Below are 27,390 nucleotides of genomic sequence, written 5' to 3'. Positions count from 1 at the left end.
GGAGAATCTGTCATTTAAGGAATGAAGGTATAAAGGAAGGAGGTATACCATTTACTTAACAGATATCCCAGTTGGGGAAAAAAGTCATTTTATTCTGATGAGGCACTTTCAGTGTATGTGTTTGTGGTGGGGTGTGTGTGTGTGTGTGTGTGTGTGTGTGTGTGTGTGTGTGCATGCGCACATGTGCATGGGGAAGAGTGGGGGTGGTGCAGGATAATAAATACTGTGAGGGTGAAGGAACACTCCCCTGAGCTGGCAGGAGGGTATGGCAGCAGTAGACAGAGCCTGGGGAGTAGAGTCCAGGGAGGTGGGTTCGAGGCCGGCTTGGAGGCCGAGGTATCCCCCTCAGCACAAGAAACCGAAGAAATTGGAGGAGCGTGGGGGTGGGCCCATGAGCATGGGCATCTGGTTTCTGTGAGTGATCTTGATCTGGAAGGGAAGGGGATGTGCTCAGAGACAGGATCTGAAGCCTTGGCGCTGGAGCCGGGAGATTTGGGGGAAGATCTGTAAGGTTCAGGGTGGGTTGCTGGGGTCCTAGAGAGGCCATGGTAGGAAGGCCAGGGGCTGAGAAATCAGGATGTGAGAGGAGGTGCACAGGGGAACTTCAGGCATCACAAAGAAGTACAAAAGCTATGGGATGGAGATTTAGGATCCATGAGTCCAAGGGTTCCGTTTTTGGCAGGCACAGGCAATACTCACTGTACAGGGTGTCTGCATCCAAGGTTCTCCGTCAATTTGCATGGGAAGGGTTTTTGTGGTGCTGTGGGAGGCCAAGGAAGATTGGTGGAGATTTCTTTCCCAACTGAATACCAAAACTGTTTCTCAGGTTGGCTTTGAGACCCTTCAGTACTGAGGAAGAGCTAGTACAGCCCCTCTCCACTATTCCCATGACCCTGGTGCTCTAGGCCCCATTCCTTCCCGCAGAGCCCCTACCAGAGTTTTCCTTACTGGAAGGTGATCTCAGAGCACTTGGCCAACCGATGTCCAGCATTCTTGAGCTTGGTATAGATCTGGCCCATCTCAATTGCACCCTCCAGCCCTACGACTTCCAGCCGCTTGTCACTTAGGTCTGAGGATGGAAAGTAGCGCGATAGGTTTGGCAGAAGCAGGGTGCCTCCAGAGAGTCACACCTTCCCCTTAGGCCCACCCACTTAGCAACCAAGGCTCTCCTCTCACCTGGTACACTGGTTTTCAGGATGTCCGGGTCAGTGATGACTTTAGCTGCAGTACCTAAGGCCTGGTTGATCCCATGGATGTCGCCATGGGGTCTCTTGGTATCACCCCAGAGGTTGGAGCCACCGTGCATGCTAGGGATGTTCAGTACTGCGATGCCTTCTAGAGACAGGGTACTCAGATCCAGTGGTTTCCCACAAATCTGAGGGGAGGAGAAACAGATCCTTACCTCTCTCATAATCAAGGATGTGACCCTTCCTTCCACCAGATGACAAACTGGGAAGGCCAGGATTTGGAGTTTTGCGAGGAATGGAGGGAAATGGGGACTGGTATATCTTGAGAACTTGGGAAATCAGAATTGGAGAACTAGGGGGTCAAAGTAGAGGTTCAAGATATGGGAAGTTCTTGAGGGTGCCTGTGGAGGGAGAAACTAAGGTGTAAAAAACTGAAAAGGAGATAGGGTTAGGTCTTATCACACCCACCTCAACTGTCAAAGACTCCTCCAGCTTTTTGCACGTTGAGAAGATGGATTCAGATGTGGCAAATTCGAAATACCATAGCTTGTTCTTCATTCTGTGTCAGCCCCAATACAAGGCCCAGTAGGGAAGGGACAAGTTACACAGTGCTGGAAGGTGTAGGCAAGTGACAGGGAAGGGCATCAACCTCCTGATTCCAGTTCCATGTGGAACAGGGTAGCTTTGGGTTGAGGGGTTTCCTAGAGGTGTCACTGTCGAAGTGCTCTGGTCATACTTGGCCACAAGCTGGTCCCTGCAACTATGTATGCCCACCCCACTCCCACTTTCCCTCACCTGCTGTTGAACTTCTCAGGATACTTCTCTCGCATGATGTGGAACCGGTGAGCAATAGAGGCATCCTGGGGAGTTCAGGGTATGGAAAATCAGGCTTGCCTCCTCTTAGCACAGAACTTTCTTTAACTCCCCCATTTGGGAGCAGTATGTCCCATGTTCTTTTCTTGACTCACACCACTGTACCTCACCCCCCGATTTCCCTGTGTCATAGCTCCCTTAACCTCTGCCTTCCCAGTCTGCTCTCCTCCAGCCTCTGCCTGGTTAACCTCCACTTCCTCCCTTCCCCCATGCCCCACTCCACTGACCACACCGATGGAGAAGTAGTTATTGATGATGTGAAAGGGGACTGGGTCACTCTTTTCTTCAGTTTGTTGGGGTATCACCTCCACAGACCATCGATCCATATGTACCACCTTACTCGTCTCTAAATCCTTGAGAATCTTCCCCAAATTCTGTCCCTCATACCCTAGGGATGGGGAAGAAGACAGGTTATCACTGAGCCCCAGGTCCCAGAGAGACCTCCTCTTAGTTCCCACCTCCACTAATTCCCAGAGATCCTCTGTCCTGATTCTGCATATCTTCCCAGCCCTTGCCAGTGGAAGGGCAGGGTGCTTGGGCATGGCTTCCATGGACCAATCTCTTACTGACTTTGCTGACCCCTTTCTCTACACTGTCATGGAGAATGATTGTTCCCAATGTATGTACACATCTAACAATAATGCCAAAGTTCATCTGGAAGATTAGAGAAAATAGCCAGGAAAAAAAAAATGAGTGATGAATGGAGATAATCTCTCTCAATCTCTCTCTCTCCCTCCCTCCTTCCCTCCCTCCCTCTCTCCTTCTCCCCCGACACTTTCTCTCCTCATTATAATAGATCAAATACAGTATAAAGCAATAGTGTCTAAACAGTGTGATACTGGCACAACGAATAGAATAAAAAGTTCAATAGCCGGCCAAGTGGCTCAGTTGGCTAAGAGCTTGCTCAAGAGTGCACACTCTGAGCAATAGGGTCACCGGTTCGATTTCCGGCCTGAGCTGAGCTGCCGCTGAGCTGCCAACAGGTGGCAGGAGGCTCAACTATAAAATAAAATAAAAAAATAAAGTTCAGTAGTAAAGAGTACTTGGTGTAAAAGTCACTCCTCATACCAAAATAAATTCAAGATGGAGGGGGTAGGTAGGGGGAGAGGAAGAAAAGGGTAAAGGGGGTCAAACATATGGTGATGGAAGGAGACTTTGGGTGGTGAACACACAATGCAGTATACAGATGATGTATTATAGAATTGTACACTTTAAACTTATATAATCTTATAATGTCACCCCAATAAATTTAATAAAATTTTTTTAAAAAGAAAAATATTCAAGATGGATCAAGAATTTAAATGTAAAGAAAGGAAGCAGAATTTGTATTAGAAGAAAACATGAGTGTTTTAATAATCTGAGTGGAAAGGGCCTTTCTAAAGCTTAATATAAAAGTAGGAGCCACATGGAGTATAGTGTGGGAGTGGAGTCAAGGGATTTGTAATAGATATGAATGATATTGGGGGGAAATGGGGCGGCGGATTGGGGGAGGGGGGTTGTCACTTCGAGAGGTAAAAAGTATAAGTATTGCACTGTGTTGTACAGCTGAAACTAATTCTAAAAAATGTGTATTTCATAATAAAAAATAATGTAATAAAAAAAAGTAGGAGCCAAAAAAAGGGAAAGATTGATAACACAATTATATTAAAATTAAAAACTTCTGTATAGTTAATGAATAACACATACCTAGAAACAAACAAACAAACAAAACCAAATACAAACCGGGAAAAAATATCTACAGCACATATAACAGATTAACTTCCCCAGCATTCAAAAAAAGTTCACAATTCACCATATTTATAAAGTCAATAGAAAAATGGGCAAATAACAGAAACAAGCCAATCACAGCAGAATACAAATGACCAATATGCATATTAAAGATGCTTAATATTATTAATTTAAAGAATTGTAAATTAAAACAATTAACTTTTTGTTGCTTATCAGATTGACAAAGTATGAAGATATTAAGAAAACCAAGTGTTAAGGACATTATGAATTAACTGGCACTCTCATGTGCTGTTAGTTGGAGCATAAATTGGTATTTCATTTTTGGAAGGCAATTTGGCAATTTTTATCCAAATGTTATCAAATTTTATCCAGACATATCCTTTGACACAGCAATTCCACTTTTAGGAATTTCGTCTACAGAAACTAACACACATGTGCACAGAGATGGATGTACAAGGAAGTTTGGCTGAGGTACTTTCTAAAACAGCAAAAAATTGGAAACAATCTAAATGCCCATCAATTGGGGGAGGTTATATACATTATGGCAAATCCATGCCATGGAATATTGTGCAGCTATTGAATACAGAATGAAATCTATGTGTATTAACATGGAATGATCTGTAAGACATATTATTCAATGAAAAAAGAAAAACCAGAACAATCTGGGTAGCATGATCCCATTCATGTTTATTTAAAAGTTGTGTGTGTTATGTATGTGTGTGTGCATATAAAAACAGAAAAATTAGTGCAAATAGGAAACAGTTGTTATCTCTGGGAGGTAAGGGGTAGGAAGAGGAAACCTGTACATGAAGATTTACACATTTTATTTTTTAAATTTTTTTACAGTGAAAATGTACTGATGTATTATTTGTGTATTTTTAAAAGAAAATAATCAAATGTAAAATGTTCACTCTTAGAGCCAGCAATTCCACGTCTAGAAATCTCTCCTAGAGAAATTCTCACATCTGTGTGCAGAGACAGATGTGCAAGGGTGTTGACTGCAGCATGGTTTGTAATAAAAAAACTGAATGCTACCCAAATGTCTATCAATAGAGGACTGGGGAAATAAATTATGACATAGTCACACAATGGAATGCTATTCAGTAATAAAAAGGGCAAGGCAAACCTCTTTATATTGAAATATAATGATAACTAAGATGAACTGTTTAGTTTAAAAAAAGAAGAAAAACATCTATAAAATGATCTCATTGTTTAAATACATATTAGTATGTGTCTAGAAAGAAAACCATGGAGAAATAGACTCCAAAACTTGAGGGAGTAGATTACAGGGATCTTTCACTTTCTTGTCATGTGTATCTGAAATGTTTGAATTACTTTTTACCACAAGCATGTCTTATTTTTGTAATCAGGGAAAAAAAGATTACAAAAATGGGTCTTCACTTCCTCACATTCCATCGATGGTTCAACCCACTGTAATTTGACTTGCACCATACCACCCAGCTGAAACTCTTTTGGCAAAGATTGCCAATGGTTCCTGCCAAAACCGATAGTATATCTTTAGTTCTCATTTTAACTCATGAAATTCCTCTAAAATACCACTTGGCTTCTAAAATACCACTCTCTAAGTTACAGAGAGCCCTCTCTGATTGTTCCTTCTTAGTCTCTGTGGTAGGCAGAACAACGGCTCCTCAAAGATGCCTACATCCTAATTTCCAGAATCTGTTGCCTTATATGGCAAAAGAGACTTTACAGATGTGATTAAGGAGTTTTAAATGGGGAGATTATCCTGGATTATCTGGGTGGACCCAATGTAACCACAGGGGTTCTTATAAGTGAAGGAGGAAGGCATGAGAGGAGTCATGGAAGATGTGACAGTGGAAGCAGAGGTTGGTGTAATAACATTGCTGGTTGGAAGCAGGCCATGAGCCAAGGAATGCAGACAGCCTCTAGAAACTGGGAAAGGCAAGGCAAGGGGTTCTCCCCTAGAGCCTCTAGAAAAAACACAGCCCTTCCAACACCTGGGCTTTAGCACAGTGGGACCTGTTTTGGACTTCTGACCTCCAGAACTGTAAGATAATGAATTTGTGTTATTTTAAGCTACTGTTTGTGGTAATTTATTATAGTAGAAATAGGACACTAATACAGACCACTTTAATAATTCATCTTCCTCTGCTCAGCTCTTAAACAGAGTGTTTACCAGGATCTTGCGGTCCTTGTACCTCTTTCTCTGGGTAACTCATCTACTCTCAGGATGTCAATGACCTCCCAGGAGCAGATGGCTCTTGAACTTACATCTTCAGCCCTGACTTCTATCCTAAATTCCTAATATTGATTTCTAACTACCCACCACACTTTTCCATCTGGGTGCTCCACTGATGCCTCAGCTCAACACGTCCAAAACCAATCTACCTTTCTTTCTTAAACTGGTCCTCTTCCTATATTCCCTATCTTAGTAAATGGCACCGCCATCTGCTCAGTCCGCAAACCTAGAAAATGTCCTAGACTTGTCTTCACCTCCTACTCCACAACCCATTGGTTACCAAGCATTGTGGCTTCTACCTCATGAACTCCACTGCTGCTGTCTTGGCTTTTGCGTTCGTCATCTCTTGATTAGACTATTGCAGTACAGGTACTTTCCTATCCTGTCTCCTTCCTCCAACCCATTTTCCAGAGAGCTCCCACAGAGTAGTCCTTCCATCTCCCCCTCTTCACATCTTATGATTTCTTCAATATCAGCACACATTTTCATTAGTGCTGTATTTCTATCATTATTTTCACAATTCATTGCATAGCAGAAACTGCTATGAGAGTCTCATTGCAGAACACACAGTGAAGACTCAAAATACATGATTTCAAAGTGTCTAATACCGTAAATGAAAACAAAGTCAGATGTTGAGGATTTAAAAACTGGCCAAAACAATTGGTAATATGTTTACATACAAGATTTAAATTATAATATGTACTCAGAGATATTTCTACTTTCTGGAATAATCTTTTATATAGACAGAAATTTTACTAAGTATATAGAGTTATACACACACACACACACACACACACACACACACACACATACACACACACCTATTCTTTCTTTTAGTTACATCTTTCATGAGTTTAAGAGGTCCCCACGATTCAGAAATTAGACATTCAAATGCCTCAGGTTAGAAAGGTAAAGTGAATGAGTGAATAGCAGGGAGCCCAGGGGATTGTGGTGAATTGAAGAATACATGACCCATTTCTTAGAAATAACCAAAGTCAAAAAAATTTAAACACTGAAAGGCAAACAATACAAATCATTTCTGTGGGCTGTTAGCTTTCAGACTCTGGCAGGATAAAGTTTAAAAACTCCTTAGCACAGCATTCATGACCCTTCATAATGTGGACTCCGCGCAACTCAGTGCTCCCTCTCCCCATTGGCTATCTTGCACCCTATGTTCCAGTCACAACGAATGACTCACACTTTCCCTAATGCACCACCACATTGTTGGTGGCTCCCCTGGCTTTACACAACTTCTTCCACCTAAAACGCTTTTCACTCTCCTTAGCAGGCTCCTATTCTACAATAGGGGTCTGCTAAGGAGACTCCTTTTCTGCCAGATCTCAGAGCTGGACTGTGAATCCAACAGCCTCAACTCTAAGACACCTCAAACTCAACCTGCCCCACACTGACCTCTTTAACTACTAATACCACCCCTTGAACTCTTCCTTTTTGAAAGGAACAAGGGAGTAGAAATGGGAGTGCAGTTAGGAGAGTGTTGCAATAGACTTGGGAAGAAAATATCATGAATGAATGAATGACCTTTGATTAGCTGGTTGGTTGAATGAATGAATAAATCATGGCCGAGCTCCCTGCTAGTTCCATCATTAAGCATCTGACTTAGCCCTTATACAACCTTCCTTATTCCCACATGGTCCTCCCCTCAGCCCCTATATTCCTTGATGTTCTGAGTCCTAAGAGTTGGTGGGGAGAAATAGGATATTTTTAGGTTTATAGAAAGAGGACTGTCACCCTTGACACTTCTAGGTTCAGACTGTGGTCCTTGTTTCTTTCAAAGCTCTCTTCCTTTGGGACAATCCACTTTGGTACCCACCATCTGCGTCTCCACTTCCCCAACCCTCTTTGTATACCAGATGCCTAGATGCCTCCTAGGTGTCTCTTTTCCTTCCAACCCAACTCCACCTATCCCCCAGGAAAACAATTTCTAATCACTTACCTCCTCCCCACCTTAAGCAACGAGCTAGGTCATTTCCAGTGCCCAGGGGCAACACAGCAACAGGAGGCACAACAGGCAAGTTGGCTTTGTCTGGGGAGGCAGGTGAGGAGATGGATGGAGGGAATTAGCTCTGGAAGGCCACTGCCCAGTACCCTACCCAGAGCCTTTCCCTGCACTGACCAATGGTCTCTAGGATCCAGCCAACTGTGCCATCTCCGCCACACACCAAAATCCGGCAATCAGGAACTTCTCTGAAGAATCTAAGCCTGAGACAAAAGGTGAGAGAGAAGATGAGGAAGGATAGCAGGACCAAGGGTACCCAACTCCTGGACAGGCAGATTACTGCTTGTCTGCACATATGACCTCCTTCCACTTTGTCAAAAGACTTGTTTCTACGAAGGACAGAGAAAAAGTACAATGGGGAAAGTTGTAGCCACTCCTCAGTGGTTAGGGAGAAACTGGTATCTCCATCCTTTGAGAGCAGAACAAAGATGAAGCAGAGAACTCAGAGGCGGGAATACCCAGTGACCCTAGTAAAAGCAGCATTCTGAATTTTGGTTTCTTGGGACCCCCTAGCCCTCCCCTCCCAACATGTACTCTTTCCTGCTCTCTCCCAACACACAAAAACTGTGTGTGATACAACCCCCAACCGATACTCACCCTGGCTCAGGACCATCCTTTAGGAGGTTGAACACCTGTCGAGGGTTTAGTAGATACTGAAATTTCCAAAGCACCCTGTGTGAGGGAAAAAGAAAAGCTCATGGCAGGGGATGGAGATTCTGTACCCCACCCTCTTGATACCCTCCTCAAGGTATGTCCCCTACATACACCCAGATTCCCAACCTCTGTCGGTCCTCCCCCTCGATCTTAGAAGACCCAGTATATCTCTTCTCACCTCTCCCCCTGCTTTCCGCCACTTTTAGGGTTGACAAAGACCAGAAGTGGGTGGGTGTTAGCAACAGGGTCAATCTGCATGGGGGAAGAAAACAAGGATAAGGAACATAGGGTTTCGTTAGAGTTAAGATGGCCCTGCAGACAGGCAGAAGGCTGTCGTTTCCCTCAAGATACTTTCCCCCTCCCCTACCGGGGTGGGGCTTCTGGAGAGCAGGTACCATTCCCCAAACTTCCCACTTAATTCTCCCCAATAGGGCTCCAGCAAAGGAAAACCAGCCCCCACCACGAAGCCCAAGTCTCTCAGCCCCATACCCGCAGAGCCTCCAAGGTGCTCAAATTTAAATCATCCACGTTCTTCTGGCTTGCTTTGCCTTTATGCTCCTGTCCAGAGGCCTAGAGAGGAAGAGAAGCAGAGGAAAGAAAACTGGAGTGTGTGAGAGTCCCCAAATAGATGAGAGTCTGACTTGAATGCTAAAAGTATAGCCTCTCTGCTGTAAATGGCATTGTGTGTTTTGAAATCGAGGAAGCACTTCTGGTCCCTCCCAGCCGCTGCCCACGGGTCTCACCAGGACGCTGGGATAGATGGAAGATGGGGGCAGGATGTGGTCCCGGAGCAGCCCACAGTCACACTCATGGCCCATGGCTTGCAGGCAGTCATCGTGGATCTGAAAGACAAGGTGGGCATGGAGAGATCATGGAGGGAACCCGTCACCTCTCAACTTGGGGGTCTGGTACTGGAGAGCTCTTGGGAGCATGGGCAACTGTGACTGCATGGCACAAGCGGTCAGGGAGGCGAGCAGACTGGTGGAGGAGAGAGGGCAGCTTAAGGAGGGGTCCCGAGGCAGAGGCTGGAGGGGTAGCTTCCGAACTCACCTCTAGGTGGCACCACACACAATGCAGCCCGACGAGGCCGTGGTATATCCGGATCTTCTTCTGACAGCGGTCGCAGCGCCCAGACACACAGCCTCCTCGCACCCACACATGTGATTGGACCTGGGGGAGAAAGGCAACGTCATGTTTGAGAGGGTCCGAGCAAGGGCTGGAAAAGGGCTGAGGGCAGCAAAAGGCCAAGGGCCTGGGCTAGGGCCCGGGGTGGGGGTGGGGGCGGTGGTCACTCACACCAATGTCCTTCCGAGACTTGGCGTAGGTGCTGACTTCGCAAGGCAGGGCCTTCATAGCACACTGGTCATGAACGGTGTACTTACAGACTGGGCGAGAGGGAAGGTCAGAGCCTTAGCTGCAGCCCCTCCCCCTATTTCCTCCTCACTCACTGAAACAAGACATATAACCCTTTGCTGTGAGGGTGTGGTAGAAAACTGAAGCTTAGGGTGTACCTCCAAGACCTATGCCTTTTCCTCACTCTTTTCCCCAAAGGGCAATTGCTACCGCATGCCTATCCCCACTCGATCCATGTGCCAATAACTAGCTGGATAATGCAAAGGAGGACCCAGATATAAAAATAACAACATTAGCTAATTTTTATTGCAGGCTTAAAGTAGGTACGTGCACTGGGTGAAGCACTTTTCTTGCATGAACTTATTTAATGCTCACAATCACCTCATTTTCAGTTGAGGAAACTAAGGCTTAACTAAGTCACATAACTAGTCAGTGGTAGAGCCCAGGATTCAAACCCATGCTCCCATAGATAGCTGGGGGACCCCTCTGCTCCCATGCTACCAGGCCCCATCACTCACGGTTACAGCGTAGCCCCTGTTTGCCAAGACCAATGCTCGACTCGCACAGGTTGCAGTAGGCTGGTCGGGGGAACCTCTTGGGTCTCCACATATGCTGCCCATTGTCCTTCAGGGTCTGGGAGGTTACAGCAGATGCTAGGGAGTGTCTAAGCCCTCAGAGGGCCAACCTTTGGCAAACACAACCCAAGGCAGTTGTCTCACCCCTCCTCACAAGTCTCTCCTACTCACCATCTCCAGACCCAGCAGCACTAGCAGTGGCACAGTAGTGGCCCCAGCCCGGAGCCACTCAGCTAGGGAGACAGAGCCACTGCCATCATAGTCAATCTCTTTCATCATCTCCTGAAGAATCTGAACAGAGAACAGGGTGTATGGGGAGGGGTACTTTTGGTGTGAATCTGACACCTCTCCATGGCCCTCTGGGACACCCAGTCCAGCTATCCTAGCCAAGGGAACCAGGTTGTCTCTCAGAGATGGGGTCAAGTATATGCAGGACTCACCAAGGAGAGGTATAAGAAGGGACATGAAGGAAGAACTGCCTTACCGGCCTCAGCTCAGACACATCCCAATCCAGGTATTCAGCCACTCGCATCATCTGTATGATGATTTTGTCCACTTCCTGGGGGCCAAGAGGGTAAGAGCCACAGCCATATCCTGCCTCACTACCACTATCCAAACCATTTTCTAGAAATCAGGGTTCCTGGGTTCCACCCCCAGACCCACCTCTCATTCTCAGGTGTCTCTGCCAAGTAAATGAGTGTCTATGTGTGTTCATATGTTTGCAAGGCAGCCCCCAATTCATGTCTCCAGCCTCCTCTTTTAGGGGTCAAGAGCTTGGGACCTACTCCCAAAGTTAGTCCCAGAGGACTCAACTTCTCCCTCTAGCTTCCTCTGCTTCTTAAGATCCTAGAAGAATTGGGACAGGAGGGCACAGACAAATGGACACATATTCCCTTGCCCAGCAATACAGGTCCCCCAACTCACTGAGCTGTCCAGGATCCCATTTCTGTCCATGTCGTACAGCTTGAAGGTGACTGTGGGGTGTTTTAGGGGGGCTAGGGTCAGTTTGTGAAGGATACCCAAAGAATTCATAACAGAATACAGGGGAAACAAAGAGACAGGGAGAAACCTTTTGGATGAAGAGCCCAGAGCTTGGGGCTGGGATTGAAAAGGAGACAAAAAGGGAGGGGAAACAGGCCTGGATTCCACCCTTAGTGAACCTGATAGGGGAAACAGTACACACCTTCCACCACCACCACCCCCAAAACACCCCAGGCCACCCACATGAAAATGTACAAGACATGGGAACTGGGGTTCCTATGGTGGATGGCATTAGGTATAAGGAGTCTGGGGGAACAGAGGAAATGGGCCCATTCTCAGGCTCCACCTTTGTCTGGCCCTGTCAGTGTTTAGGAATCCTGAAAAAATGAGGGAAGGAATGCTGGGGAACACCCTCTCTCCCTTCACCTTTCTTCCCCTCTCCCAGTCCGGAATGACAACTCACATTCTAGCTTGTCTTCTGGCCGGCCACCCTCCAGAAGGGAAAAGTAGCAGGAGACGTCACTGAGACATACCACATCTGGTTGCAAAAAGTACAGCAGATCTGAGGTTCAGGCACCCTCCACTCTAGCTCTTTTCTTTTCCTTTGTTTGTTCTAACTCTTCCCTTTACTTTTCCTTCTTCTAGCTCCTAGACCAGCCTGGCCAACCTCCACCTCTTGCCCCTAACCCTGCCCCCAGTATATGACTCAATTCAACTCTCAACCCAAATACCCACACTAATTTGACTTTTCTTCTGGAGGCCCAGTCCAGTCCCACCTACACGACCATACCTTTTTTCACAGTCTCTTCTAAGGAGTAACTAGTCTGGAAGGATTGAAACAGTGCCATGCTTAGGTGACTGGGAACATCATCCACCTCCAGATAGATTTTCAGGAATTGCTGGAATCCCTCATACCCAATGGCCTATGATGAGAGCAAGCATTACCCTGGGGAGTCTGCAGGATGGTAGTTGGGGATTGAAGAATTGGGAGTAATGGGGACAGAGATAATAAGTGCAGAGCTGAGAAGCATCCAAGGCAGGAGTGTGGTTTCTTGGGCTGAGTCCTGAATTAATAAAATGTCTTGCTTTGTCCGAAAGCAAGAGCTGCCGTAACAATGGACACTGGGGTATCTCGAGGGAGGAGAGCAAGGGGCGGGCCCAGAATAATCCCTGGAAGTTGGGGATACCAATGGAGTAGCAAAAACAAAGATGGGAGGAATTGGTCAAGGAGAGGATTTCCCAGCTGCCACTCACATCTCCTTGGAGATATTCAGCCATTTCACCATCCTCAAAGAGCTTTAGGACATCACTGACCTTTTTGTCGGAGTCTAAGGTGTGAAGAGAGTGAAAGAAGAGCATTACATTAGCCTGGTTTGGCTCTCCCTGCGCTCTGCCAGAGTCCCACCCAGATGTCCACTAGGAAAAAAAGATTCAAGTGAGATGAAGAAAGAAGAAACGTCGAAATACACAGACATACAGAGAAAAAAATATTACAGATCCTCCGAAGTGGTACCTCTCTTTACTTTCTTCTCTGACACTTGGAGCAGGCAGTCAAGGTTCAGAGAAGGTGTATGGAGAGCCGATACCCAAGACATCTCCCCATCTCCTGCTCCTCCCTTTTCTAACCATAAGCATATCTTAGGAGCTGAGGGGCTCAAGTCCACTGGGGAAGCTGGTGGGTGGGGAGTGGGGGCGGGTGAATTAGAAGGAAGAAGAGGGATTCTCCGCGGCAGTCTCCAGAACTGAAGGACTGAGAGGAAGACTCACATTCCATGTATTTTTGCAGCTGGGCAAAATCATTGGGGCTTATTAGGCCCCTCTCCTTGGCCATCTTTCTTTTTTTCTTAAGGGTGGCCACAAAGGCAGCTTGGTAGTACTTTCGGTGCCTGGACCTCCGCTTCCAAGGGTAGGTCTGGAGGAAGATGACAAGAGCATGTGGCTGAAAGAGCCAGCAGAGTTTCTTTGCTTCTGTCTACTCCATTAATTCTCCACTCCCACTATGATTTCTGTTCTTTCCTTGTCTCAGAGTCTCTTCCTTTCCCTGTTTTCCTCTCCGTATGACTCTTTCTCTCCCGGACAGTGCCTATCCTCTGCCTCTCTTTCTCTGACTCATTTCTTTCTCTCCTTCATTTCTGGATCCTTCTCCAGCTCTCTGATTTCTCCCCCAATCGGTCTTAATTCATCTCTGACCACCATCACCTTCCCGCCCCCAACCCCGTTTTCCCAGTGTAAGTCTCTCGCCTGCTTCTACCAATTCTCTCGCCACCCCCTACCTCTGCAGTCTCTCCCGGGCCTGCGCGATCTCCCATCCCGGATCCTGCAGTCCCGGCCCTCCAGGTAGTTCTCACTGCGTTGCCAGAACGCCTCCCGGGCCACGACCCCATCTTGTTCAGCCTCCAGCCTCGGTCCTCAGCCGAGCTTTGCCACCCACTCCCCGAGCCACCCACGTCCCGCAACGACCTCTAGCGCTTCTGACGCGCGACACAGAACCAGCTCTGGCCAGGTCCCCAGCCCCGGCCTCGCCTCGCCTGCGTCCCGCGGAGCTCGGCTTGGGAAGGGCGGGGACCGGGCGCGCGAGATTGGGAGGAGATAGGGGAAGAAGACTGAGCATCTGCCTGGCTACCCAGTTTCAGGAGGGTTGAGCTGAGCGCGGGAGTATTGGATTCTGGGGTCTTCCTTCTACCCTGCTAGGTTAGCCCCCAGTATTTGGGGAGCACCAACTTTCAGCTATGAGACCCAGAGACTGCGGAGGAGCCATCAAGTGGATCATGTTGACCACTGGTCCAGGAGCCAAGTAGCAGAAGGCAACTTGCCTTGAGGATTCCACAACAGCAATAACAATATCTCACGTTAGTATAGTACAGCACCGTTTTGGAGTCAAACAGAACTAGGGTTAGTCGTATCTGGGTTCCATTCTTACCTCTGATATCACTGTGTAACTTGGGCAAATTACATCTGTTAAATGGGGAGAATGATATCTATCTTTCACAGCTGTGGGGAGTAAGTCAAATACTGTATTAAAAGTACCTAGCGGGGCCGACTGAGTGGCTCAGTTGGTTAAGAGTTGGCTTAAGGGTGTGAGCTCTGAGCAACAGTGTTGCCGGTTCGATTCCCACATGGGCCAGTGACTCTGTGCCCGAGCTGAGCTGTCGCTGAGCTGCCAACAGGTGGCAGGATGGCTCAGCTGGTGTAACAACAAGATTGCCTGTTTGATGGTGGGCTACACCCACCCGCAACTAAGACTGAACTCAGCACCTTGAGTTGAGCTGCTGCCCAGATGGCTCAGTGGATAGGGCGTAGTCTCTTAACAACAAGGCTGCTGGTTCGACTCCCACATGGGATGGTGGCTACGCCTACCCGCAACTAAGATTGAACACAGCACCTTGAGCTTAGAGTCCACGAGCTGCCGACAGGCAGCCAGGTGGCGACTGGCGCCCTCCACATCGAAGACTGAAGAACAATTTGGCTGGTCCCCTTCCCCAATTCCCCAATAAAATCTTAAAAAAAAAAAAAAGTATCTAGCAAAATGCCTGGCATACAGAAGGCCTATAAGAAATGGTACTTACTATTGTAATCAATTAAAATCAAATCCTATGAGACAGAAAATTATTGGTATAGCCATTCTAGAGATGAAGAAACTGGAGTTCAAAGAGGTTGGGACTTCCCAAGGCAGGTGATAAATGTAGGAACCAAAGCTCTAACGCAAGAACTTCATGGCAGAGCCCCTCCCTGGTTGTCTGTCTGTCCTCCTCTTGTTCCACCTTTCCCTTCACACAATGCCTTTTAGTCTCACAGCCTTCCTTTCTGTTCTGTTCCTCAAGCACACCAAGTCCTTCCCTGTTCAGGGCCATAAGACTTACTGTTATGTCTGCCTGGAATACCCTTCCTCACTCTTGGCAGAGCTGACTTCTTGACTAAGCTGAAATGTCAGCGCCTCAAAGAGACCTTTCTGATCATTCCGTCCTGACGTAGCCCCATCCTTTGCACAGTACTCTCCTTTGTTTCCTTCATACAACTTATCACAAGTGGAAATTATCTTGCTAATTTATTTTCTTTCTTGTTTACTATTTGTCTTCTACCAAAATATAAGTTCCACAAGGGCAGGAACTTGTCAGTCTTCTTCACCACTGTATCCCCAATACCTAAAACAGTGCCCAGCATGTTGTAGGTGCTCCATATTGGTTGTACAAATAGTTGTGCAAAGTTAGGGTGTCATGTTTTGGAAATATTAACCCAAATATAGTTAAATGAGATGCCAAAGTGCCCATCCTGACACTCAGGATGAGAAAATTTGGAGCACATACAGTAGGTGTTAAACACATATTTGGTAAATGAATGAATGATGCTAAAAAGCACTTACTATATTGTACTCCATCCAAGACCCTGACCTTCTTCCTCCTCTCTGTCCACTTAGTTAGGGCTTGTTGGGTCAGGCTCAAGGAGGGTTAGGACCTACAAGAATTTCCTTTCTGATAGTGCAAGAATCTTCTCTGTAGCCTCTGTTCCTGAGACATCTCTGCTGCCCAACTCTATGTAGCATGCTGGGGGCTATCTGGGAACACTTAGAAAGGGGTTCTGGGACACTGACATTCTGGAGAAAGGGCTCCACCCATCTGGCCCTTTTTAATTACTATAATCCAACCTCTACTGACAATAGATGTAGTGAATACATAATAGTGTTATGGCTAATGGGGCCTGTATGGCTTAATTAGCTGCTCTGATTACTCCTGGGGATTCTTAGATGGCTCCAAGATTCTAGGAAATGGAATCTGAGAGAAAGTGACAGGGAGAGAGAAAACAAGGGATAGCAGGACATGATACTTCTCTCTTGTCTCTGTTTTCAGAATGATCCTTCCTATCCCCCAGGTCTTAACTGTAATATACAGTAAAGGTTAAGAGAATGAACTCTTGAATTAGGTGGCATGGATTAGAATGCTAGCTCTTGGATGAGTTATTTCATCTGCCTGAACCTGTTTTCTTATCGGTAAAATGGGTACTCAGAGAAATCAGTCACAATGTGGGGATTAAATAAAATAATACATGCAACATGCTTAGCAACTGCTTGGCACAGAAGAACTCTATAAATGTTAGTTGTTGTTATTATTATCATTATACAGGGGTGGCACCTAGAGAAAACACATCTGGAGATTAGGAAAAATGATGTCTTTGACCCAGGAATAAATTGTAGGGACTCTCAGCATTAGTGAAGCCCCACTGTACACCTTACACCCCCCCCCCCCCGTCATATCTCAGGCACAGACATGTAGTATCAGGATCCTGCACTTTGCCTGTGGGTGAGGAGGTGGCTAGAAACTAGATTATCAGGGTCCAAGGACACCCCAGGGCTGAGACCTTGGACATAGAGCTCCTGGGATTTTTTCAGTTGTCCTCCTTACTTCTCTCCTCGAAAGTTTAGCTGCCCCTGTTGTTGAAATGCAGCTAACTGCAAGATCCTGGGACCTTTAAGACCTGGAACAAGTCCAGTTTTGTCCTCCCTGCTCCATCCCAACCCTGAGGCTATAACCTGGGCTAGTCCAGGCGACTGCCAGGGCTGGGAGGGTGGGGTCTGCTGCCTGCCAGCCAGCTATTTGTGACTCACCCTTCCCTTCCCTCCTCTGGTTTCCCTGCCAGCCCCTTCCAACTTGGGGTGAGAAAGTTAGAAGTTGACTTGGAGACAGAGAATCCTAGAGCTGGAACGCACCTACTCTCATATTTTGCAGAGGAAGAAACTGAGGCCCATAGAGAGTGCGACTCTCTTAGGGTCTTGCCCAGACTATACATCCTGTCCTTAATCCATTCCATTAAATCTTAGTGTCTCTGGTTTTCTAGATCTTATTTTAAACATCAAATACTAAAATTGCTGGTAACCAAGAGATAAATATGATTTCCAAAGCCAGTGCTGAAATTTAGTTTCCTTTTTCACTTCGACATTCATTGCTTGCATTCCAAGTCCCCTAAGTTTACCGTTAGTCAAGAATCAGCTATGCCCCCAGAACATTCAGGCTGGCCCAGTGAGGAACCCCAAGGGGCAGGCACTCCTCCTTGGGCCTGGGTCTGATTACCTGGACTCCTGAATCCCTTAACCACACCAGGGCTTGCATCCTCCTCTTTTTTTCTGGGACCCAGGGAGGGCCTAGTCTTCCCTGTCCATCCCTGCTACTAGTCAGTGGCCCCTGAGAGGGAATCATTTGGCTGGAAGCCTCAAAATTCGTTAAACCTCCACAAACCTCACAGATGGTAGTGATGTTGATTAAGGGGGTGGTGTTTGTGGTGTCATTCGTAGTACAGGAGGAAGTTCCCATGTTGGCACAGTTGGGCATGTGGGCTCCCTCATTCGTTGTGAGGCTGAGGAGATGCCCGGTAATATTTGCATTTCTTCTTCAGTAAAGCTCATTTCCCCCATTTAAAGGTGAAAAGCGGATTCAGACCCAGGCAGTTTCAGAAACTTTCCGGTGACAAGTGTGGAAAGGGTAGGGGTGGGAAGTTGGGGACCAGGAGGCCAAACAAGAACCCTTCTCCACCCCTGCGGCGCTGTGGAGGTTCCAAAACGGTCTTTCCTCAGACTCGGGTCACTGGGAGCCTACCTTCACCATCCCTCCGGGAGAGCGGGAGGGATGGAGGGGAAGGTTTGGGGGGAACGCCGCCTACCAGGTTCTGGCCCAGCCCTCCCGCTGCCCCCGCGTCCTGGCGCAAACCCTGCTAGCTACCCGCTCCAGCTGTCACGCTTTCTCCTTCTCCGCCCAGCAGCCCTACCCAAGCCCGCGGGGAGTCCCCTCCTGAGACCCCCCCACACACCCCTCCTGCTCGGGTGGGTAGGGCGAGCGGTGGAGGGGGGCTCGCGGGGTCTCTACCTTGCCTGCGGAGGGCGCGCGATCCGAGCTGAAGCACGACGCGGGAGCTGAAGCCCGAGCTGGGCTGGAGGGGACGGGCCAGGCAGACGCGGCCGCCGCGGGGCCGCCCCGCTCCTGACGACACAGCTGCCCGCCCCCCACCCCGGCCCGCCCGCGCCAGGCACCCCCAACTCTGAGAACTGCCAGTCTGGAGAGGCTTCTGTTTCTGTTTCACCAAACCTTATTCCCCACCCCCTCCCACGAATAGTTCAGGGGTCTGGTCTGTGCCACATTCTCCACATCTTGAGCTTCTATCTTCTTCCCGCCCCAGGACCAACTCTGTTTCTAAATATCTTCCCTTCATTCCAATCACAAACAGCCTCTCCCTTAATGTCAACCCGGGAGTCCAAGATAGGCGGACCGCTGATGGGGCAGCTTCGCCACTGCCCACCCAGCCAAGGTCTCACCCTCTCCTAATTGCTGCCATCTGGGGACTTCCCTTTCCATCCACCACTGACTAAATTCATAATCAGGAGATCCCAAAGGGGCAAGACCCGAGTTCCAGAGTCCACATCCTGAGACCAGAACACCTCGCCCCCAACACACACACCCATGAGCTCGCTCCACACTGCTTGACACTATTCGTGAGAATCTGCCCACCTTTACCTTCCAGGTTCTTCACCTCCGAAACCGTCTCAGACTTGTTTTCCCAAGTCTTAGGACATTTCTTTCCCTCAAGACTCAGATCTTTCCCTTAATTCCTGCGGTGGAGCTTTAGGTACAAAGAACACCCATTTTTTTAATGCCCTAACCCTCCCATTTTACCTGCTGGCCTTGGCAGGTGGTGTAGAAGGCACAGGTCAAAAGTAGAGGTGAAGGAAGATCCTTTCAGCTTCTCCTGTCTGGAATCTGTTCTGGAGTTAAGACTCTGGTGGCAGCATGGATGGTGGCGAAGCTGGTAGAGCAAGGGAGAAAGACAGAGGCCTAGGGACTTACTGGTAGGAACAGGGGACTGAGGCATCCTGCTCCCTGGCCCCGCCCCAACCCCGGTCTAACCCCCTCCTACCCTTCATTGAAGTAGGGCACAGTAACAAAAGCTTGAGTTCCTGGAATCTTCCCTTTTACACCTGGTGGTGGAAGAAAGGGGGAGGGGAGAGCTCTGACTGGAAGGGTATATGTGTGTGTGCTATATACATTGTGTGTATGCACACACAGAAATACACACACACACTTTTGGAGGAGAAGGAATGAATTCATGAGGACCTCTAGTGGAAACAGGGATCTAAGCAGTTCTTGATTGTTTCAAGACAGGCTTGTTAGAAGAGACTCCTCCATTTTTATCAGAAATACAGGTGCTGAGTAATTAGGCTTTGGGGGTATTGTTGTTGCATCTGAACTGGAGATCTGAGGCATGGGTTGGAGAAAGTCTGTCTCTCTGCTCCTGTGTCCCCTCCAATCAAAGACAAGGGCACTGCCACTCCCCATCCTTCATCTCCCCTTCCGATATGACCTCCTCAGTATAAGGAATCCTAAGTACTTTTGAAGGTCTATTTTGCACCAGGCCCTGTACTTAGTTCTGCAGTACAGCCAAAGACATAGTCTCGTTTAGGGGCTGCATCGAAGAGTGGCTTGGGGTGTGTGTGTGTGTGTGTGTGTTGTGTGTGTGTTTGAGTGTAGTGTCTCCCCTCTCTAAGCCATCCTAAACAAACATACAATATAAGTTAAGAACAATTCCCCTACCCCCTCTTGCAATCTGAATCTCTCAACTGGAAATCCTGGAATGATACTAATCCTTAAGGCACTAAGCTTTCCTTGCAAATAACCCACCCTATATGTATGACCTGTGTTTTTCTTTCCATCATCCTCAGATATGTCCCAACATGAAGTTAAAGAGGATCCTTTTAAGACTTTTTTGAGACTCCAAAGTGGGGCATGAGGTGATCTCTCTAATGAGGAATAAGACAGAATCTGTCATATTCTTTGCGTCTTCTTTAGGATCTGTGCTCTCCATCATACACCAAGTGAGCTGTTGTTGGGGGTGGGGAGAAGAAAGGACAAGAAATATCTCAGGAGGAGGCGTCTAATACCTACAGTTCCAGGTGCTCATTTCTTTAATCAACCACATCATAAAAATCAGAAAAAAAAGAAACCACAACGAACAAAGGGAAAGGAAAAAACAACAGCCTTGTTCTCCCCAGCCTCTTCTTTCCCCTCTTCCTCCTCAGGTGGGGGGCACATCCGGGCCCAGGGCTGGGTCCCAGGCTGATCTGCTAGGCAGGCAATTGAGTTTCACTTCCTGTCAACCCCAGAGCTGAGGCAGGATGTCTGGGGGCACGGTGGAGGGCCTAGGGTTGGGTAGTCAACAAGGGCCGTTAGGATTCCCTCTTGCAGAAAGGTCCAGAGAGCGGCCCACTAGTCCTAGTGCTCCTCAGGTAGAACAGTTAAGATCAATGTATCCCTCTAGTTTTTAAGGATTTCATCCCACACTCTCACCTCTCCCACACTCTCACCTCTAATGATTAGTAACCAGGCTAAGGACAAGATGCTAGCTAGACCTGGCAAGGATGAAGCACAATTGGTGAGAACAGGGGTTAGGGATGGCAGTGTTAGAACACTTACAATAACTGTGTATTGAATGCAATCAATTTTTATAGTCTTTTGAAACCTTTTGAGTTGGGTCTCTGGTGGAAGTCAGAGAAGAGAAGTATAGGAAGGCAAGCTGTGACCCCAGAAAACTTCTGAAGCTTCATTTTAAAGCTTTAGGAAGTCCCTAGTCTGCCACTGCTTTGTTTTTTGTTTCTTTAAGTGGGGCACGCAGCCTCCTGTCGCTAATATTAACCTGCATCCTCCTCGCTGGTTTCAGAGGTACTGTTGGGAATTAACTTAAGCCAATGTAGGGGATTTGGGAAGGTAAACGGGTAGATAAGAAAAAAGCAACATGGGGGTGGGGAAGGGCAGAGGTGACACCTGAGGAGAGGAACCTGTAGCTGGCCCCTCCCAGGCTGCAGGGGAAACGAGTTTGGCAGGATTTAGCCCCGAAGGAACAAGAGCTGCTAAGAACTGGGCAGGGAGGACATTTGGGTTCGTCTAAAGAATAAGGTGGCACAGGGCAGGGCAGGACTGTAAAGAGAGTGACAGTATGGGCCCGGATTACTGGCGAGTTGCCCTGCTTTCGATCCCCATCACCCAGAGACTTGGACGAGGTTAATTAGAATACTAACTGGGTCCGCCCAGAAGCCTTCACGCTGCCCTCTGACCCTGGGGCCCAGCCCGAGGAGGCTCCTGGGGCCGAAGGCCAGAGCAAACTTAAGCAGTCGTCACTTCGCCGCCTGAATCCCCGGGGCCGCCCCTGGGGCAGGACCAGGCCCCGGCTGCCTGCCCAAACCGGCCCACCGTCTCCACAGCATGGAAGCCGCCGGCAACACTGAGGCTGCGGGGACAGGTGACAGACCGGCAGCGCCCTCCGCCTTCTCTCGCGGTTCTCAGTCCGGAGGGTTGAGCTGGGCGGCCGAGGGCAATCCGCACGCGTTTTCGACCTGCCCACCTTCTGAGAGGGGTAGTAAGGGTCTTCTGTTAGCCCCCAAAACACTAGTGCGCCCCAGTGCGTTGCCGGAGTTTGCCCGCGCTGCTCCATGTCCCCAAGGCGTTCTGTAACCTGGGTGCAGGCCAGTGCCTGAATAGTTTTACTTTCTCATTTATCCGCCCCCCTTTCCGGGTGTAGGTGGGCCTTGCCCCCTTTTCCCTCGCAGGTCCTGGTCGGACGAAGAGTGTATGTGAGGCGAGGGGCTGTGCCTCGGAACTTCTCTCGGAGCCCAGAGGACTGCTTTACATGCAGCAGACGCTCAATAATGGTATCAATGGCAGTAAAAGAGCCCAAGGCTTTTATTTTACTAAAGTCTTCAGCTTCTACTCCCCTCTTCCTTCTTCTTCACCTCCGGCCATGAAATGGTGTACTCTCCCTTTAAGACTAAAATGGTGGCTTGCTACGATCAGGACTCCACTTCCGGTGGGGAGGGGGCGGGACCCCAGCCCGCTCACGCCGGAAGTGGTTTGCGTTTTCAAGATGGCGACTCCCTATGTAACTGACGAGACCGGCGGTGAGTGCGGGAGGCGCGGAGCCGCTTCTGTCCGGGCTCTCGGGGCAGGGGTTCGGACTTGGAAAGGGGTCTGTGCCCCTCCCATCCCGGGGCCCCTCCTTTGCCCCGCCCTCCGAACCGCCTTCCCCATTCATTCTCTCCTAAGGGATGTCACCTGCGCCCCCTTCTGGTCTCGAGTTTAGGGGGTCTCTGCTTCCGGTCACCCAAACCCTGGGGTCCTTCAATGCTGGTCCCTGCTCCAGGACCCTTTCGGGCTCTTAGCTTTTCTCCAGCAGTTGAAGCTTCAGTATTTCTTTTGGATTCTCCAGTCTTGGGGGCTCATACACCCTCAGTTCCCTCCAATTCCTGTCCTTCCCCTCCCCCATCTCTTAGTTGTACCTGCTTTCTGCCCTACCACAGCAACGTTTTAATCCTTTTTCTCGAAGCTATATCTATAGAAGGTCTCATTGCTATATAGTAGATTTTCCACTTTCTCCCTCGTCTTTATTGTTGGGTCACTGAGATACAGAGGTGTGAAGGGAAGAAGAACCTAATTTAACTTTCAGCTGAGTTCTCTGCTTGATGGCCCCACCCTTCTCTACTTTCTCTGGTGATGGTGATAGAAGTTGAGGGACCTAAGGTGCAAGAAGGCAAACCAGCAAGGTATCTTGTGGCGGCAAGCCCTCTGACAAGTTGATAGAACCCATTGTTTCTTCTCACTAGTGAAGAATTTCCAGCCTGGCTGATTGAGATGCTGAAGTGTCTGCTGTGTATGTGAGGTTTATGTGTTGAAAACTGAAAAAGCAAGATTTTCATTGTGGTTTTGTCCTATCCGAATTTCCTCTTCTTTAGAAAAATGTGCATAGTGATATCTACTAATTGACGATCAAATAAGGTAGTATATGTGAAAGCAATTTATAAAATGCTGTGCAAGGCAAGATGTTACTTTTTTTTTGGTAGCCCTCGTGTATCTATAGCCTTCTGTGGAAGTGACACTATGTCTGTTTTAAAATGTGCCATTTATGCTTCTTGCTTTGCGGCGTTTCATGTTCCTTAACATCCCAAGCCACTTCTCTATGGTTCTAAAGACAACCCAGCTCTCTGCTTCTTTTCTCCAACCTCACACTTCAAAGTGGTACAACCTCTCCTGCTACTTCTTCAACTAGCTCCTTTTAATGTGTGCTTTGAAAATATTACTTAGTTTCTAGTACACTTCTCTTTATTCTTAACTGTTTCTTTAAACTGGACTTAATGAAAATCCAGGTGACATCTCACCCTACCCTCCAGCCAAGGGATGTCTTCTGTGACCATGTAAAAGAGGAGAAGGTATCCCACTGCTTTTTTTGCTTCCCCTTTGCCTGTCACTCTAATACTCATGGATGGTACTGCCATGCAATTATAACATTTTCTCTAGACCCCAGGGCCATCTACTGCCCACAAGGACCTAGACCTATCGCATCATATTTTTTTCTCCACTCTGTTTCTGGCTCTCATTTTCAGTATCTCCAGCACAGCACCTTTGGAATACTCTGATCTTATAGTTCTTCAGCATGAGACTGAGACTGTTGACTTTTCCTTCATATTTTCAAACCAGCCACACATCGGAATCACTACAACTTGGACCTCACCTATGACATTGCTTCTCGTTCATGTGCTTCCCATCACTTATTTTAGCCTCCTTACCAGTCAGCCTTTTCACTACCTCACATCCACAGAATCAGCATTTTGCCCTCCTTAAGGTTCTCTGGTTCTTAACCTTTCCCATTTCATTGAGTCTACCAGTACCTTCATGACTACCTTTGATGTTGCCCTGGTAGACCTCTGTGACCAGCCACTTTGATACTATCCTCATTGCTTTCTTCATTTGTTTTTATCTTCTATACTAAGCAAGCACTTTTGTCATCTTGAATCATACCCATCAACTGTTTTCTTGGCTTCTGCTTCTAGGCCACAGCATATGGCTGGAGAATAAGCACAGAAGCTAGCAGGTTCTGTATAACTTAATGTTATCTTCTACCAAGATCACAGCTTCTCTCCCAATTCTTTTTTCTTGGTTTGCTTACATTCTGCCATGGCTATTTCCCCAACCTTTCCTCTAGGTCTCTGTGACCCTTTTAATTCTCCCTTTTGTGGCAGATGACCTTACTTTCTATTTAATTGAAAAATCAAGGCCCCTCATTCCTGTTACTCTCCTGTCCACAGCTTAAGTTCTTGAATATCAGGACTATGCATACTACTTCCATTTCCTCACTGCTTATTTGCTCCTTAACTCTTCACAATTTTTATTCCTGGCACCAGCCTCTCTCCTGTGTGTGGTGATTAGATTTCATTCTTGGATATACAGTCGTACCTCAAATACAATCTGACCAATCTGACCAAAATCAATATCAATTTTTCCTTCCTTGTTTCTGTTAAAGACACCAATTGTTCTAACTGATCCAAGACCAACTTTTTTGCATCATTTCTCTCCCTCTTTCTCTTCTTAAAATTTTAAATAGACTTTATTTTTTAGAACATTTTTAGATTTATAGAAAATTTGAGAAGATGGTAAAATTTCCATATACCTTATACTCAGTTTCCCCTATTATTAACCACTTCCATTAGTACAGTATTGTTACTACAATTAATGAACCAATGTTGATACATTATTATTAACTAAAATCTATACATTATTCAGATTTCCTTAGTTTTTACCTAATTTTTTTTTCTGTTCCAGGATCCCATCCAGGACACCACATTACATTTAGTTCTCATGTCTCCTTAAGCTCCTATTGGCTGTGACAGTTTCTCAGACTTTCCTTGTTTTTGATGACCTTGACAGTTTTGAGGAGTACTGGTCAGGTATTTTGTAGGATGCCCCCATTGGAATTTGTCTGATGTTTTTCTCATGATTAGACTGGGGTTATGTGTTTTGGGGGGATCAACCATAGAGGTAATGTGGCATTGTCATCATGTCATGTCAAAGGGTAAATAGTATCACAATGATTTTTTACTGTTGATACTGACTATGATCACCTGGGTGAGGTAGTGTTTATAAGGTTTCTCTACTGTAAGTTACTCTTTTTCCCCCCTTCATACTGTACTCTTCAGAAGAAAGTCACTATTCATAGCCCTTTTGTTGCTGTCCTTTTGTTCTTCAGTCTAGTTGTGGAGGATGTTGCTTCACTTGCCCATGTTGGTATTGTGATAATTGTGCTTTTCCCGGGTGAGGCAGATCAGTCGCCGGCCATTGGATGGCCGCTCGTGACGGCTCACAGCAGCTCACGCCGGCTACTCACAGTAGCTCATGGCAGCCCACTGCTGCAGGGGCTGCAGCCTACGCCGTCACTGGCGATTCATGGCAGCCCAGCTCCAGGTTGAGCTGTTGTTCACCATCTTAGCTGTAGAGGGTACAGCGTCATTGGCCTGCTTATGGGATCCGAACCGGGGCCCTGCTGCTCAGAGCTGCCATCCCAAGCCAACTCTTTTTTTTTTTTTTCCAAAGATTTTTATTGGGGAATTGGGGGGATGGGGACAGACAAGCCGCTGTCCTCCCATTCCTCAGTCCAGTTGTGGAGCTGGCGCCGTCATTGCGCTCCTCCCAGGCGAAGCAGATCAGTCGCTGGCCTCCGGACGGCCGCTCACTGCGGCTGCTGGCCGCTCACGCTGGCTGCTGGCTACACACGGCAGCCCATGGCAACCCACTGCCACAGGGGTCGCAGCCTACGCCGTCGCCAGCGACCCACGGCAGCCCAGCTCCAGGCCGAGCTGTTGTTCAGCATCTTAGCTGTAGAGGGTAGTGTCACTGGCCCTCATATGTGGGATCCAAACCGGGGCCCTCTGGCATCCCAAGCCAGCCCCCAACCATCACACCACTCGGCCGGCCCCCAAGCCAACTCTTAATCAACGCGCCACTTGGCCGGACCCCATATTTTTTTCCTTTTTAAAAAAATTAAAAACATTTTTTCAATTACAATTGACATTAAATATATTTGTTTCAGGTGTACAGCATAGTGGTTAGACATTTACATAACTTACGAAGTGATCCCTGTTAAATCTTGCACCCACCTGATACTATACACATATATAGTTATTACAATATTATTGACTACATTCCTTAAGCTGTGCTTTACATCCCAGTGACTCTTTTGTAACTGCCAATTTGTACTTCTTAATCCCTTTACCTTTTTTACTCTGCCCTGCAAGCCCCCTTCTATGTGGCAACCATCAGTTTGTTCTCCATTTCTATGAGTTTGTTTCTGTTTTGTTTGTTCGTTTATTTTATTCTTTAGATTCCACATTTAAGTGAAATCATTTGGTATTTGTCTTTCTCTGTTAGACTTATTTCACTTAGCATAATATCCTCTAGGTCCATCTATGTTGTCACAAATGGCAAGATTTCATTCCCCCCCCCATTCTTTTTTATTGCTGACTAATATTCCTTTGTATACATGTACCAAATATTCTTTATCCATTTGTCTTTTGATTGGAGCATTTAATGCATTTACATTGAAATTATTGATAGGTATGTAGTTATTGCTATTTTATTGGTTTTTTTTTTTAAGATTTGTATTGGGGAATTGGGGGAGGGGAACAGACAAATTGCTGTCCTTTTGTTCTTCAGTCTAGTTGTGGAGGACATCGCTTCACTGGCCTATGTTGGTATTGTGATCATGGCACTCTTCCCATCTGAGGTAGATTGGTCACCGACCATTGGACGGCTGCTCACGGTGGCTACCAACCGCTCACACTGGCTGCCGGCCACTCAGGGTAGCTTACGGCAGCCCACTGCAGCAGGGACTGCAGCCTACGCCATCACCGGCGACTCACGGCTGCCCAGCTCCAGGTCAAGCTGTTGTTCATCATCTTAGCTGTAAAGAGCGCAGTGTTACTGGCCCCTGTGAGATCCAAACCGG

General features: G+C 47.3%; 2 protein-coding genes across 8 annotated transcripts in view; one reads left to right on the top strand and one right to left on the bottom strand.

Annotated features, from left to right (window-relative positions):
• Positions 1 to 50: 50 nt before the first annotated feature.
• Positions 51 to 22,127, bottom strand: DGKA (diacylglycerol kinase alpha). Of its 6 annotated transcripts, none has more exons than XM_019669070.1 (26): positions 21,964 to 22,127; positions 19,486 to 19,546; positions 19,245 to 19,403; positions 13,357 to 13,501; positions 12,844 to 12,917; positions 12,380 to 12,512; positions 12,053 to 12,127; positions 11,533 to 11,582; positions 11,093 to 11,167; positions 10,780 to 10,899; positions 10,552 to 10,666; positions 9,977 to 10,065; positions 9,731 to 9,850; positions 9,424 to 9,522; positions 9,170 to 9,250; positions 8,859 to 8,932; positions 8,624 to 8,698; positions 8,144 to 8,229; positions 7,964 to 8,053; positions 2,288 to 2,448; positions 1,983 to 2,047; positions 1,656 to 1,746; positions 1,177 to 1,375; positions 949 to 1,069; positions 700 to 760; positions 51 to 429 (listed from the first exon to the last, which is right to left on the bottom strand). In XM_019669070.1, the coding sequence occupies exons 4-26, from the start codon at positions 13,418 to 13,420 to the stop codon at positions 346 to 348; spliced, it is 2,202 nt and encodes a 733-aa protein (XP_019524615.1). In that variant the 5' UTR covers positions 13,421 to 13,501; positions 19,245 to 19,403; positions 19,486 to 19,546; positions 21,964 to 22,127; the 3' UTR covers positions 51 to 345. The 6 variants fall into 6 exon arrangements, with proteins under 6 accessions (XP_019524615.1, XP_019524617.1, XP_019524616.1 ...); XM_019669072.1 differs by having other exon boundaries at positions 19,245 to 19,374; XM_019669071.1 differs by lacking the exons at positions 19,486 to 19,546; positions 21,964 to 22,127 and having other exon boundaries at positions 19,245 to 19,419.
• Positions 20,724 to 27,390, top strand: part of PYM1 (PYM1 exon junction complex associated factor) — a 22,808-nt gene continuing 16,141 nt past the window's right edge. The window contains exons 1-2 of one of the 2 annotated variants that reach the window (XM_019669080.1): positions 20,724 to 21,861; positions 22,141 to 22,270. In XM_019669080.1, the coding sequence (XP_019524625.1) occupies positions 22,249 to 22,270 (22 nt within the window). In that variant the 5' untranslated portion in view covers positions 20,724 to 21,861; positions 22,141 to 22,248. The remainder of the gene's footprint in view (positions 21,862 to 22,140; positions 22,271 to 27,390) is intronic. The other variant, XM_019669079.1, reaches the window with a different exon arrangement.

This window comes from Hipposideros armiger, unplaced genomic scaffold (genome assembly GCF_001890085.2).
Source record: "Hipposideros armiger isolate ML-2016 unplaced genomic scaffold, ASM189008v1 scaffold_548, whole genome shotgun sequence".
Taxonomy (NCBI): domain Eukaryota; kingdom Metazoa; phylum Chordata; class Mammalia; order Chiroptera; family Hipposideridae; genus Hipposideros; species Hipposideros armiger.
Note: the sequence above shows the minus strand (reverse complement) of the source record. Positions and strands in the feature narration are given on the sequence as shown.